Source organism: Clarias gariepinus, chromosome 12 (genome assembly GCF_024256425.1).
Source record: "Clarias gariepinus isolate MV-2021 ecotype Netherlands chromosome 12, CGAR_prim_01v2, whole genome shotgun sequence".
NCBI classification, from domain to species: domain Eukaryota; kingdom Metazoa; phylum Chordata; class Actinopteri; order Siluriformes; family Clariidae; genus Clarias; species Clarias gariepinus.
Window position 1 is genome coordinate 1,442,501 of NC_071111.1, and position 15,259 is coordinate 1,457,759.

A 15,259-nucleotide genomic window follows, 5' to 3' on the forward strand; every position below is an offset into this window, starting at 1 on the left:
TGTTGTGTTGAATTTGTGTTTCACTGTGAGAATAAGTGTGTGTTTTACTGTAGAAAGTAATATTACAGTGTACTTTGTTAGTGGTTTTAACCGTGTGTGTGTGTGTGTGTGTGTGTGTGTGTGTTTGCAGCTGTTTTGTGCAGTGAATTCTCCATCAGTCTACCAGAGAGTGTAGAAGCTCTGAGAGGACTCTGTGTTCTCATACCCTGCAGTTTTCAGATTAATAAAGAATTTGTTGAACAGCTCCAGGGAAATCCTACAGGAATCTGGTTAAAAGACGGCACTCATGGTGACAATAACAGAGTCTTTAACTCTACAGTAACTAAAGAGAACAAGATTAAAGGTAAAATTATAGGAGACCTCCGCATGAAGAACTGCACCACCATCTTCTACAACATCAGTGAGAGTGACAGAGGAGTTTATTACTTTAGAATAGAGACTCCAGGATCCCTGAAATACACTTATAAATCTCCATCAGTATCTGTAAGAGTGCGAGGTGAGAGCTGCAGCAATGTGTGTGTGTGTGTGTGTGTGTGTGTACAGTGTAACTGTAATTACACTTATGATACACTGGAACACATTTAAAACTCATCTCTAATGTGATACTGTGTGTTTATCTCAGACTCTCCAATCAGCCCCTCAATAAGACTGTATAAGGAGGATCAGGAGGAGGTGAAGGACCTAAATGAGGTGGTGGAGGGAACTTCAGTGAGGATTATCTGCTCTGCTCCATCTCCTTCATGTCTCTTAAAGCCTCCCACTTTTACATGGAACTTCCTGCCTGAGGAGAGAAGACAGGAGCAGAACCACAACACCAGCTTCAGCTCCTCTCAGCTGCACTTTAACGCTACTCACCTGCATCATGGACAGGCTTTCACCTGCACTGCCACCTACTGGCTCCAGAACAAGAACATATCAGTACAGAGCACTCTTACACTCCATGTTCTGTGTAAGTGCAAATTAATCAGTTCACATTCACTACATTTTTAATGATTCATAGAGTCTCCTAAATTCTGTTTTTCCTCCTTCAGATGGTCCTAGAAACACATCAGTATCAGCATCTCCATCTGCTTCAGTGGTTTTGGGCAGTTCAGTGTCTCTGAGTTGCAGCAGTGATGCAAACCCAGCAGTGCTGAACTACACCTGGTACAGAGAGAACGGAGAGCAGATAGGAACCGGAGACCATCTCACCATCAACACCACTGATTCTACACACAGTGGTTTATACTACTGTAGAGCTCAAAACCAGTACGGAGATCACAACTCATCTGTCTACCTGGATGTGCAGTGTGAGTATTCATGGATTTAAAATTAAGAGACCATTTTAGAACTTTAATCACCTGATGCCCCTGTCACAACACTCCCATTCTAGGTGTAAGCATTTCCCGGGAGAAACCTATCACTGAGCCACCAATGCCCCTATTCACATTCTCTAAGCGCTCTACTTAGACCGATATTCTACTCTTACAATTTTGTTACAATTTTAAACCTTTAAAAAGTTTAATGAATAAATAAAATTGAATTAACTTAAAATTTAATTAAATAATTTTTTAAAATTTTAATTAAATTTGTCACATACACACTCATCCAGTATGATATGCAGTGAAATGCTTGTACGACCGCTGATGACATAAAAATTTGAAATAGAGTTTTAAAATAAAGAATATAAAGTATGAAATAAGAGAAAAAAATACACAAATATATAAATATATATATAAAAATATTAAAAAAATGTTTAGCTGTACATTTTTTATAATAAATTCAATAAATAAAAATGGAATTGAAAATGAAATTGGACATTGAAAAACATGTTCAGTCATGAGCAGAATAGTGTGCAAAGTTCAAAGTTCCATGGTGTGCAAAATGTGCATTAATATGCAATGTGATGAGTGATGAGATTGTTATTGTGTGAGAATGCAGATCAGAGTGTTTAGTCCTAGTTGTGATTGAGAGGCCGTATAGCCTGCAGGAAGAAGCTCCTCCTCAGTCTCAATGTGTTGGACTTCAGGGAGCGGAATCGCTTTCCTGACCTCCTTCACCATCTTCCTGGCCTTGGTCCAGCACCGCTTACTATCGACTAAGTGCAGGTCAGGAAGCTCGGTGCGGATGATGCACTCAGCTGATCCTGAACCAGGTTGAGATGTTTGTGATGCTCCATGGTGCAGGAGTAAAAGTTCCTAAGCTCCTTAGAGGGCAGTCCGAAGACCCCCAAGCATCTGAGGTGATAGAAACACTGCTGGGCCTTTTTTACCGCGGTGTGGTTATGACAGGACCATGACATAATTAAATTAAATTAATGAATATTAAATTAAATAAAATGTTATTAATAATTATTTATTTGACATAATCACTATTTCAAAACACCCTTCGCGAGTGCGGCACCTGTAGGATTATACAATAATGGTGATGTTCTACCACCTCAAACACCTCCAAAGCCCCTAAACTCCACATGACAGTGAGTGCACAGGTTGAGTGGCTGCAAGCATGTTAGACTTTCAACTAATTAGCACTGTTTTGAGACTGTCTACGTGTGTGATAAATGGGTTTAAGACTCATTCATAGAGTTTGGAAAAAAGGCAGGAAAGGAGTTTGGAAATTGGAGCCTTTTAACACATTATTTTTAATAATGTAACACCATAATCAGAACAAAATCATAGTACAAAATCGTTTATATCTAAAGCTGATTGGCTGATCACCACTCGCACCAATCAAACTGAAAACCAAACAATTCTGGTCACTGACCGATCGACCGGTTCATCTCTATTATAAATGGAATCATCACACAAAAGAATTGTGATTCATAACTGAATCTATTTTCTCCATCTTTAGTGTTGATATTTTCTCTGTAACATGACAAGCTGTGATTTTTGTTGGTGTTTTATTACTGTAACTTTAAAGGAAATTAAAAAATGAGGCTGGTGAGGGAAGGACTACAATCCTTTCTATTTTACTAACTGTAATGAATGGGATACGGCTGTGGTATAAGAGGAATAAAAGACATTTGGTGATGAGCTGTTTTAGGATAATTATCAACACTGGAGCAGGCAGCAGTAATTCTGGTGAGAGATGAATGTATTAGTCATTACATGTTTTTATATGAATTCTGCTTTACATGCCTACTTTCAGCCTGCTGCGTTATTACAGACCCAAAACCTGACTTTGGATTAAAAAGGCTACATTTTGTTAAATAATGAGCCAGGCGATATTTACAGTATTTGTACAAACTTTCAGGAAAAGGATAAACTTAAACATATTAACTGATGAACAAAGACAATGTTTATTGTAAAAACATTATAAAGAGTGTCTGGGGTTTTCCTGCAGAGACAAAAGTGTAGCAGCTTTTCCTATTAACTCTGAAGGAACCTCCCATCTGATTTTCTTTTTTATTATATTTATTTATTTAACAGAACGAATGCAATTTTAAACACCAATTTTGCTTTGATCTACTGTATGTTTGTAATGGTTTCTCTTTACCTCAGCTCTGTACTTTCTTGTTCTATATTTATTTCTGGACTCCCCTTTTAAAGTGGCACTGGTGAGATCCTCTGTTAATAGACCAAGTATAGTCCACCATAAAGAGTAAAGCTCACCTTAAACACAGTTTTACTGCATCATTGTGTTGTCTCTTACAAAAACCCTACTGAGTAAATAAACACAAGATCGAAAACCTTCTACCTGCAGCATATTAACAGTGTTGCATAAAGACAGAAGCATTTTGGAAACATCAACTTTATTCTGACAGTATTTAGTTCAAATACACATGCACAGGGCAAGAACTGTGAATTTCATCTGTTAAAGTTTTCTGGTTCCTGGTTCTCTCTGTTTCTCAGATGCTCCTCAGGTCTCTCCCTCCTCCAGCTGTAACAGCTCTATGGATTTCTTCAACTGCTCCTGTGAGGTTCATGGAAATCCGTCTCCTAAACTGGTGTGGCTTCTCTCGGGTCAAATTGTCTCTAAATCTGATGTTATATCCACCAGTGAGATGTTGACGAGCAACACAACTTTAAGAAGCTTCATGTCCATCCGTCCATCAGCTAACGACACACCCACTCTGCAGTGTGTTAGCACCAACAATCTGGGTGTCGCCTCACAAGTCTTCTCCTTTATCACCCCAGTGCCGTGCTCTGCTGGAGGTCAGAAATAAAGTTTTCTTTATTATTTATTGGTCCAACTTTCCTGGATTGTAATTAAGTTATTATTGGATTAGATTGTTTTGAGACAGTTTTAATCTGCAGTCTGCAGTTTAGCTCTTTATCCTGGTCATAGTAACACTGGATCCAGAGTTTATACTGGGAACACCAGTGTTGGGGGATGTTACTTTTTAAAGTAACTAATTACATTACAAAATTACTTTCATTAAAAAGTAATCAGTTACATTACAGCGTTACTTTCTGATAAAAGTAACTAGTTCGAGTACTTTTCCACTGCAGAAAATGAAAACTCCTTTGTGATTCCTCATGCATGTTGTTTTAGTCAAGACCTTTATAATTATTTTACCATCATCACTCAGTGAAGTTTGGCCCATAATCTGTTAACTACTAACAGCAGGAATAACAGAGGGGTGAAAGTTATCAGGGGTGGGGCTTGTAGGACGACTTTTACACACACACACACACACACACACAGAATGACTGATGCCTGGCTCATGGATTACATAAATTGTCTGAATAACGGATTACATTTTTGAAAATATAACTAAATAACTGAGACTTAAATGGTGAAACTAACACGTTAGTTTCGTGTTAGTTTCACTCAACACATTTTTTCGTTACATCAAAAAAGTAATCCAAATACAGTACGTTGTACGTTACTTTGTAACACGTTACACCCAACACTATGGAACACAGTGTATATTTGCATATAGAGATGAAGATATTTTTGCGTAGACAGTTCACTTATCTATATTGTCTGTGGGGAAACCAAAGAACCCAGAGGAAGCACTCCAGACAGACAGTGACCCATGATAGTGATTTCATAAAAAAAAAAAAACTGAGACAGCACCGCTCATGTGAAAGCTGAATTATACAGAAAAACCTTCACTTTTCAGCTCTTATTAAAAGCACACAGGGCAAACGCTAGCCAGAGCAAATGCATGAACAAACCATCAAGGCAGACAGAAGCCCTATTCGCATGGAATTAGTATTATCTGGGGACCTCGTGTCATTTAGAGACATTTGGAGATCTAGACCAGGGAACTGGGTTTGTTTAAGTGTCGTGTTGTCATGGTTCCACTGTAACACACAGAACTACTCATCAGCTCCTACACTTCACACCATCTGGTCCCATATTCCCTAATTACTCTGACCTGTTTGTCTCTACACCTTTTGTGGGGACATTATTTAAGACGTTTTTCTGTCTCCCTGTTGTGCTTCTTAACTCGTATTCAGACACGTAAACAGTTATTTTAACGGACCATTCTTTGATTCTCACTGTTTTGTTTGCACATGCATAAACATTCACTGTTGCTTTCTGACACGTGTGTGTGTGTGTGTGTGTGTGTGTGTGTTTGTGTGTGTGTGTGTGTAGGTGTGTGTGTGTGTGTGTGTGTGTGTGTGAACTCAGTACACAACACAAGAACGTACATGTGGTAAAATTTGTTTTTGTTTTTACTTTGGTTGTGCCGAGTTTTTATAATGATAATGGAAGCTCTGAAACTCTGAAACATCTTTTAACAGCAACACAAAAATCTTCCGCAAGTTACTTGGGTACGTAAGGGTTTCTGCTTGGTCCTGTGGAAACTACCTAACTTCTTCTTTATGAGACAGAAAAACTCTAGATGTTCTCAAAATATTTCTCAAGTCATAAAAAATAAAGGAAGTTTTAAACCACAGGCTGCTTTACTGTAAACACTTTCCCATGAACATTTTCTTCAGCACTGTTAAATAATTTTCTGTAATAACAGCTCTGACAGTAGTGCATGTTTATATACACTCACCTAAAGGATTATTAGGAACACCTGTTTAATTTCTCATTTATGAAATTATCTAATCAACCACATGGCAGTTGCTTCAATGCATTTAGGGGTGTGGTCCTGGTCAAGACAATCTCCTGAACTCCAAACTGAATGTCAGAATGGGAAAGAAAGGTGATTTAAGCAATTTTGAGCGTGGCATGGTTGTTGGTGCCAGACGGGCCGGTCTGAGTATTTCACAATCTGCTCAGTTACTGGGATTTTCACGCACAACCATTTCTAGGGTTTACAAAGAATGGTGTAAAAAGGGAAAAACATCCAGTATGCAGCAGTCCTGTGGGCGAAAATGCCTTGTTGATGCTAGAGGTCAGAGGAGAATGGGCCGACTGATTCAAGCTGATAGAAGAGCAACTTTGACTGAAATAACCACTCGTTACAACCGAGGTATGCAGCAAAGCATTTGTGAAGCCACAACACGCACAACCTTGAGGCGGATGGGCTACAACAGCAGAAGACCCCACCGGGTACCACTCATCTCCACTACAAATAGGAAAAAGAGGCTACAATTTGCACGAACTCACCAAAATTGGACAGTTAAAGACTGGAAAAATGTTGCCTGGTCTGATGAGTCTCGATTTCTGTTGAGACATTCAAATGGTAGAGTTAGAACTTGGCGTAAACAGAATGAGAACATGGATCCATCATGCCTTGTTACCACTGTGCAGGCTGGTGGTGGTGGTGTAATGGTGTGGGGGATGTTTTCCTGGCACACTTTAGGCCCCTTAGTGCCAATTGGGCATCGTTTAAATGCCACGGGCTACCTGAGCATTGTTTCTGACCATGTCCCTCCCCTTATGACCACCATGAACCCATCCTCTGATGGCTACTTCCAGCAGGATAATGCACCATGTCACAAAGCTCGAATCATTTCAAATTGGTTTCTTGAACATGACAATGAGTTCACTGTACTAAAATGGCCCCCACAGTCACCAGATCTCAACCCAATAGAGCATCTTTGGGATGTGGTGGAACGGGAGCTCCGTGCCCTGGATGTGCATCCCACAAATCTCCATCAACTGCAAGATGCTATCCTATTAATATGGGCCAACATTTCTAAAGAATGCTTTCAGCACCTTGTTGAATCAATGCCACGTAGAATTAAGGCAGTTCTGAAGGCGAAAGGGGGTCAAACACCGTATTAGTGTGGTGTTCCTAATAATACTTTAGGTGAGTGTAAATGTGCTCATTCTAATATGTCATTGTTTCCATAGTAATGGCTCATTCACAGGGATGTGTACAGGTCACACACCACAGTAACAGATTAAGAACTGCGTGTAGCCACTGATATAAAGACATTTACTGATTGTTAATGAAAGGAGCCTTTGTGTAACAGTAAGAGGAAGATGGAGGTTCACAAACCATGAAGTAAAGCTGAGCTGTTTGTTTTTTTGTAAAAAGAGTGGTATACTGTACCCAACAGCAATGTGGAAAACTGGTGGAGAGACAAAACATAGTAAAGCTATAGCTGCAAATCGGGGTTATTCCACTAAATACTGATGGCTTAATGTTAGTTAGCCAAATCATTAACACAATGTATTTACGAAGTATTTGCATTTTGTTTTATTTGAGTTATTAAAGTTCTGCAAATACTGCATGATCTTTGGTTGATTTGATATGTTGTGATGTCATTTCCTTTAAAATATACACTCTAAATAACAACAGTTATATTTTGAATTTATGGGAAATGTCAGCAGTTCACAAAAAATTGAACACAACTGTTAATCTCACCAACACACACACACACACACACACCTGTGAGAAAAGAAACATAAGGAACCGATTATGCTGCAGTTATTTTTTATAATATTTAATATTAAATATTCGTTGTGATAAAGCTATATTAAGTAGTGGTGGTCTATTTATTAATAGAACCAGTAGTAGGTTCATCCTGGAGAATATGCCACAAATCGTCACATTGGCTTCTTCATTTTCAGGCCAAGCTCATTTCTCCATCTAAAACCAGTCTGTTATGTAACATGTTGCATTCTTTACAGGCGTGCAAATATTCTACTGCAATGTTCTACACTGTAAAAAAAATCCCGTAGTTTTTACGGAAAAAAACTGGCAGCTGGGGTTACCAGAACAATTCCGTAAAATATACAGCAAAACAGTAATTGCTTTTACTGCATAACATGTATTTTTTACAGTTTAAACCAGTAAATATAACAGAAGTCTAGTGTGTTATATGCTGGTTTAAACTGTAAAATGTACATGTTATGCAGTAAAAGCAATTACTGTTTTGCTGTATATTTTACGGAATTGTTCTGGTAACCCCAGCTGCCAGTTTTTTTCCGTAAAAACTACGGGATTTTTTTTACAGTGTTGTAAAGCCGATCATCTCCTATCCTAAACCTTTTCGAGATGTCTGCAGCGAGCATGTATTTTGACATGACAAGCCATGCAAATATGTTCACAACGTGCGATTAAGAAATTGAGAATATTATGGTCCAACAATACAAAAGACATACTGCACACAAAATGCAACATATTCTAACGTTTTTCCCCCAACTGTAACACATTTAAAGAGGGGGAAAAAAATGTGTGTGTTTGACAAAAAAAAAAAAAAAAAAAAAAACATTAAAACAGTATTCTGGACATGTTTTACATAAGAAAAAAATCATGTCACTCACAAAAAAATAGAAAACAAAAAAGGTTCTCACTGTATGAATCTTACACTCAGGTGCTTGATGTTGGTTTGTTTTTAAGCATCTGTACTTTTGGTGAAAGTCTGGTAGCATCCAGCTGGAGGAAGATCCTCTGCAGTACCTCAGAGAATATTTTCAGTTCCTGAGAATAACTGGAGACATTAAGATCGTACATGCAGTAGCGATGTCTCCCAAGTCATGAAGCACTTCAACACCCTCAATAACAATTCCAACATCAGCTGGAGAGGTAGTGGCATCACCTCCAACATTGATGCTGTAGATGCCAAATACAACATGTTCAAGATCCTCTCTGCAGCACAGCCATCTGTATTCTATTGATACACAAAAAGCAAAAATGAAAATCACTAGACTAATACAGAATTCCAAAGAGCCTGTTTGCATTGCATTTTTCCCGGTAGTTGTTTTTCTAGTCTTTAAATCACTAACATTTGGTCCACACTGATTTCTCACATTCTTTTCTCAAGTACACCTGTGATCTGATGCCATCTAATAGCAGCTTTAACTTATAATTTAAGAAGACTAAATGGATATTGTGATATTCTGAAGAGACCAATGATACCATTACTTCTGCAGTAATCATTAGCATTACCTACCAGATATTCTTTGAAGAGACTGTCCGGTTCTTCATTTAAGTAGACACAAAGTGCCTTGATGAGGCACTCCCTCTTCTTCTCAACAGTTGCATTCTTAAAAAAAACAAAGAGAAAAAAAAAAAAAACTCAATATACTTAATACAATCCTATTGAGTGAGTTACATTTCACTATAAAATTAGGCACATGTCTAATGTCGTAAATAAAACTAAAAAAGTAACAAGCTACTCAGAACTAACAAATGAAATGTCATGTGAGAAACAGGATTTCCATTAGTAGAAGTAGATCTTACCTGTTGCGAGTAAAGCACACCTTTTATTAAGGACCAGAAAAACTGCAAAGAAAAAAAAAATTTATAAAGACATTAATATTTTAATTAGGTTAACATCAAGTATAAAAATTTGCCCACTATACACAAAAATATACTTTATTGCAAGACCATTTTCATATTGTACACCATTATTTTTGCATTTGTAAAAAAAAAAAAAATTTAAAAACAGGCTAATGTTTAATTCATGGTATCTTAATTTGGTAATTATACCACCAGCCCTTTTATCAAACATCTTATTACAATGTTTTGTTCAAACCACAGATATAAGTTAAGATAACAATTATTACTATATATAATTATATACTTTTTGCCAAATAATGGAAATATATGCAGTGGACCTGTGACACACGAGGCTGAAGTTAGCTCCTTATTCGCAGCTTCCGATTCGTTTGGCTTCTTATTGTGCAGCGTCTCACTCTGCGGCTAAAGTTAGCTCCTTATTCGCCTCGTTACTAACGGGAGTGTTCACGTTGGCGAAAGCTGCGCAGTTTAATCAATAAAACGTTATTTTAGCAGGTACCCAACTATATAGTAAAAGTGAAATTGTCCAAGCTCAGATTGATTTTACACTTTAAAAATTAAATGGAAATATGTCATTCTATTATGCACAATGGTGTGAATAGGAAGCCAGATTTCCAGGACCATTTTAGTAGCTTAAATCTCTCTGGGCCAGGCAAATATGAACCATACAACATCTAGCAGGTACCCAACTATATAGTAAAGGTGAAATTGTCCTGGCCCAGATTGATTTTACACTTTAAAAAGGATGGAAATATTTGACTATTTAATTGTATTATTAAAATCAACTTTTAAATTAAATATTTGTTTTATTTAATTTTATTCATTGTTTTTTTTTTTTTTTAAATGTTAGTGATTTTAATGTCAATTAAACTCTAGAACAGAATTTTCCAGTGTATCGAGCGCTCTGACTGATTTATGGATATGTATTAATTATTCAGCATTCACTATATTTTTACTATTTGCCTATCCCTTACTTGCTATATACACTCGCTTAATTATAAGTAGGAGAGTATGCTACTATTCAAACTGATAAATTTTTATTATTTTATACAGCACATTAATGATTGTAAAAATGTTGCACATAGCAATGATAACTAATAATAACATTCATTAAAAAAAATTACCCAAACAGGTATTAACAATACAGAGATGCACATTCAAAATGCAATGACAAACTATATGGGATTATCCTAAATTTTTTTACAGTAAACTAATTTAATTTTCATTGTATCTCTTACATTTTCCAAAAACACCAGCATGTCCTTCATTTTGGAGAAGACAAATAAAAAATTCACTAGAGTATCTTCTTTTTCATCTTCAACATTTTCTAGTGTCAAATTTACACAGGGCCGTCTCTGCTTCATCCTTGTTCATGTACAAGAAATCTCAATACATATACAGTGATTAACACAGTGATTAGTCTGTGCCATAGACTGAACAGTGTTTAAGGTTTTTGTAACAAACTAAAATACAGGCTATTTTATTCTCTTTTTTGCCATCAACATCAGCAGTAAACTAATCACTGTGTTAATCACTGTATATGTATTGAGATTAATATATTTTCAGATTTTAGAGTTACCTGGTGTATCAGTGCATTTTGGAAGCTGAGAGGTGGCGCAATGAAAATAAGCAGCTTTTCTGGTGGAAATGTTGCTTCACCTCTTGTACATGAACAAGGATGAAGCAGAGAAGGCCCTGTGTAAATTTGACACTAGAAAATGTTGGAGAAGATGAAAAAGATGATATTCTAGTGAATTTTTCATTTGTCTTCTCCAAAATCAAGGACATGCTGGTGTTTTTAGAAAATGTAAGAGATACAATGAAAATTAAATTAGTTTACTGTAAAAAATTTTTAGGATAATCCCATATAGTTTGTCATTGCATTTTGGATGTGCATCTCTGTATTGTTAATACCTGTTTGGGTAATTTTTTAATGAATGTTATTATTAGTTATCATTGCTATGTGCAACATTTTTACAATCATTAATGTGCTGTATTAAATAATTAAAATTTTTCAGTTTGAATAGTAGCATACTCTCCTACTTATAATTAAGCGAGTGTATATAGCAAGTAAGAGATGGGCAAATAGTAAAAATATAGTGAATGCTGAATAATTAATACATATCCATTAGTCAGTCAGAGCACTCGATACACTGGAAAATTCTGTTCTAAAGTTTGACATTAAAATTACTACCATTTTAAAAAAATGAAAAAATAAATAAAACGAATATTTAATTCAAAAGTCGATTTAATAATACAATTAAATAGTCAAATATTTCCACTCTTTTTAAAGTGTAAAATCAATCTGGGCTTGGACAATTTTACTTTTACTATATAGTTGGGTACCTGCTAGGTATGTTATAGTACTTATTCGCTTGGCCAGAATGGTTTAAGCTACCAAAATAACGTTTTATTGATTAAACTGCGCAGCGTTCGCCAACGTGAACACTCCCGTGAGTAACGAGGCGAATAACGAGCTAACTTCAGCCTCGTCTGTGACACGTGGCTAAATCCGTTAGCTTACTTCAGTCTAAAACACTAGCACTCTCTAAAACTACAGAAGCAGGTCAAAGTTAAATACTATATATATATAAAAATATGTACTGGCGAAAAAAAATCGTATATCTTACCTTTTCGTGTGTTGACCTCCTCTGTTAAAACGGACAGAACTGCAAAGGGTAACGCGCGCGCGGGCAGAGAGTCAATTAACTCCAGCGCAGGTGTAGTTTGAATTGTCTCACTCTTCTGTTTCATTAGCAGTTCATGACAGCTGGGGTCTCGCTACTGCCCCCTGCTGTACTGTATGAAATGTTGACAACATGAATGGTTTGTGATTAGACAACGTATTAGGAATTTGTACGGTCAAGTTGACCGTAATTACAAAATTACTTTACCCTAAATCGAAAAAAAAAAACCACTTTACGTCAACAAATACGATTATTTTGAGTATATGAAAGTAATTATATTATGTAAAGTTCACAACCTGCCTTGTAATTGTTTTTGTGTTTATTGTTTTTTAAAACTTTACAATACAATATTTTATGATAACAACTAAGTATTCTTCAACTAAATTCTTTTCTAATTTGTACAGATTACAGAAATTCGAGGCAAAAATATGTTGAAACGCTTTTCTCCAGGATGTTTTTTTAGAGAGCATTGACTGAAATCAACACAAGCAGGTTTAATTTTTAACAAAAATAGTAACATCATGTTTATCTCATGGGTTTTACATGTGATCCCATGGGTTTCACACAAAAAATGTCCCAAAAACACATTTTTGCACATGTAAATACATGTAAAATTCATGTATTTTCTGTAAGGGATAATACAGTATATTGTTGATTTTACTGCAATTAACCGTATTTTCATATGTTTTTAACTGTTAAATGTAAGGTATTACTCTGTTAAACTAATTACGGTTTTTAACTGTAAATTTTACGGTTATCGCATGTTTTGTGGAATACGGTTTTATTCTGTAGCATTTATACAGTATTTTACCGTTAAATTTACTGACATTTTTTACAGTGTAATTGTGTTATTATTTTTCAAGTTATGTTTGAACATATTAAATATTTTCTTGAAGTTAACACATCTATAACAAAATCTGTGCTAAAGATGTCACAGTATTGTAATAAAAAATATAAAGCCATAAGAATGGTTTATTATTAACAAATCTAATTTGTTATTAATATTTGTAATAGTTAAATGTATAAAGCAATATAAAAATAAATTATATAACATTTGAAAATAAAAGTTATTAGTTTATACTGTACAATGCCATAAAATACTTGTTTTTGCAATATTGTAAGTGGGTAAAATATAAACACTGTATTAATCACAATGGTTTATACTGACATAATGCTTTAATTTTTTATGAAAAAAAATTTAAACTTTAATTGTTTATAAAAATAAAAAAAAACTCTCTGTTTTATTATTTAAGGTTCAGGTGTGGATATCTCTCCTGTGCTGATCGGCGCTGCTGCTGGAGCTTCAGTAATGATGATGCTGTGTGGTGTACTCCTGTGTGTAAGGTGTGTTTACTGTTGCATGTTTGCTTTTACACTACACACTGTATGTACATTAATATAGAATTACACTGAGAGAAGATATTGCAATTGTAACTCTACATTTTTAATACATTTAATGTAATATTATAGAAGGTAATGTTTTTATTTATTGGTTTCTTCCTTCATTCAGGAAACTGACTCCTTCCCCGTCTGGACGAGAAAACACACCAGGACTTGGCACCGTTAGTGTAAGACTGCATACACAGAGTTGATTGAATAACAAATTGGTGTTTATTTGAATTTAATTAAAGTTTTTATTTTTTTGCTGACCTCCACAGGCTGTTTCTCAGGAGGAAGGAGATTATTCTGCGTATGTGGACAAAACAGATTTAGAAGAGTTACTTAATTACTCTACTATTGTGTTTCCAAATGGAGATGGAAGTGAAATCAGAGGACTTTCCAAGCTTACTGCTGATTATGCCACCATCCACCACAACTCAGAACAACACACCGACAGAAAAGCTACAGAAGCAGCCACTGTGGGCTTCGAGGAAGAAAACATGACAAATGTGGACAGTGAAACGATGCAAGAAGAGGAGGCAACCTATGGAAACATCACACGTCAACCAACAATAAAGCAAACTCAGTTAGATTCAGATGAAGATGATGAAAATGGAATAAACCCCCAGATTGAACAAAGAGATTTAGATTAGATAAAAATAAGTGTTTAGTGTTTAAAATCCTGCTCAGGTGTAAAAGTTTTAAAGAGAAAATGTATACTCATGTGCACTTGAAAGGACTGTATAATATTTGTAATAAAAAATAAATGCTTACATTTATTAAATATTGATGAGCACAGGTTTCAAAAGAGACAAAACTGTCCTTCTCCTCCTATTTGAACAGTTCTTTTGTTGACTGCCCACCTTTTTATTCCCATATATCCTACATCCATCTGCAGGCACACAGTAGGCATCCCCACAAAGCTCTTGGTTCTGCAGTCTGCAAACCACTTGGTCAACCTCACCTTGGGCTCTCCATGTCAGGCCAGTTGAAACACTAATATCTGTGTTCCTCACTGCCTGGTCAGTGGACTCTTCTAATTTAAAAACCAGCCTGGCTTTTTCCTACTTGTAGCCCAAGCTGATTGTATGGACTGGCAGCTGCAAGGGATTCTTCGGAAAGCGGTTTCAGCATGGTTCTGCCCACCCATTTTGGTGCTATCTGCTGTATACTGTCTTACCATGCTTTTGATGGCCTGCTTGGACAAAAGTAAGATTTTATTGCCTTTGAAGGAAATGTCTAAAGAAGGATGGTGACATCATCAGTGTAAGGTATAGCATGAGGTAGCTTCTGTCCCAATGGAAGTTTGATCCCTTTGACCATTTGTCTCACTTTGTTGAGTACTCAAAGACTGGCATGAACAGGATAGGAAATCTTACACTTGAAGAAAATTCCCATATTTAGCTGCTGCCACCTGGTGGTGGACACCTGGAGAACAAGTCTCAACTGCAAGTCCTTGAAGTAGGTTGTACCCACGTTTGTGAGAATGGGACCATAATGAATGTTTTTACTTTTACCCATGCTTTATTTCAAGTTCTGTGCAATTACTCAAAAAAAGTAAACAAAGAAATACATTTGTCACATTTAACACAAAATTCAAGAGATTAAAAGA

At 36.1% G+C, this 15,259-nt stretch overlaps 1 protein-coding gene and 1 long non-coding RNA gene across 2 annotated transcripts in view; one reads left to right on the forward strand and one right to left on the reverse strand.

Moving 5' to 3' along the window:
• Positions 1 to 15,259, forward strand: part of LOC128534660 (myelin-associated glycoprotein-like) — a 61,122-nt gene that overhangs the window by 5,327 nt on the left and 40,536 nt on the right. The window contains exons 3-5 of the mRNA XM_053509109.1: positions 213 to 496; positions 623 to 949; positions 1,032 to 1,289. Coding sequence (XP_053365084.1) covers positions 367 to 496; positions 623 to 949; positions 1,032 to 1,289 — 715 coding nt within the window. The 5' untranslated portion in view covers positions 213 to 366. The remainder of the gene's footprint in view (positions 1 to 212; positions 497 to 622; positions 950 to 1,031; positions 1,290 to 15,259) is intronic.
• Positions 8,766 to 12,346, reverse strand: LOC128533953 (uncharacterized). The gene is made up of 4 exons (XR_008361432.1): positions 12,211 to 12,346; positions 9,521 to 9,562; positions 9,231 to 9,323; positions 8,766 to 8,948 (listed from the first exon to the last, which is right to left on the reverse strand). It is a non-coding gene; the product is annotated as an uncharacterized LOC128533953 (long non-coding RNA).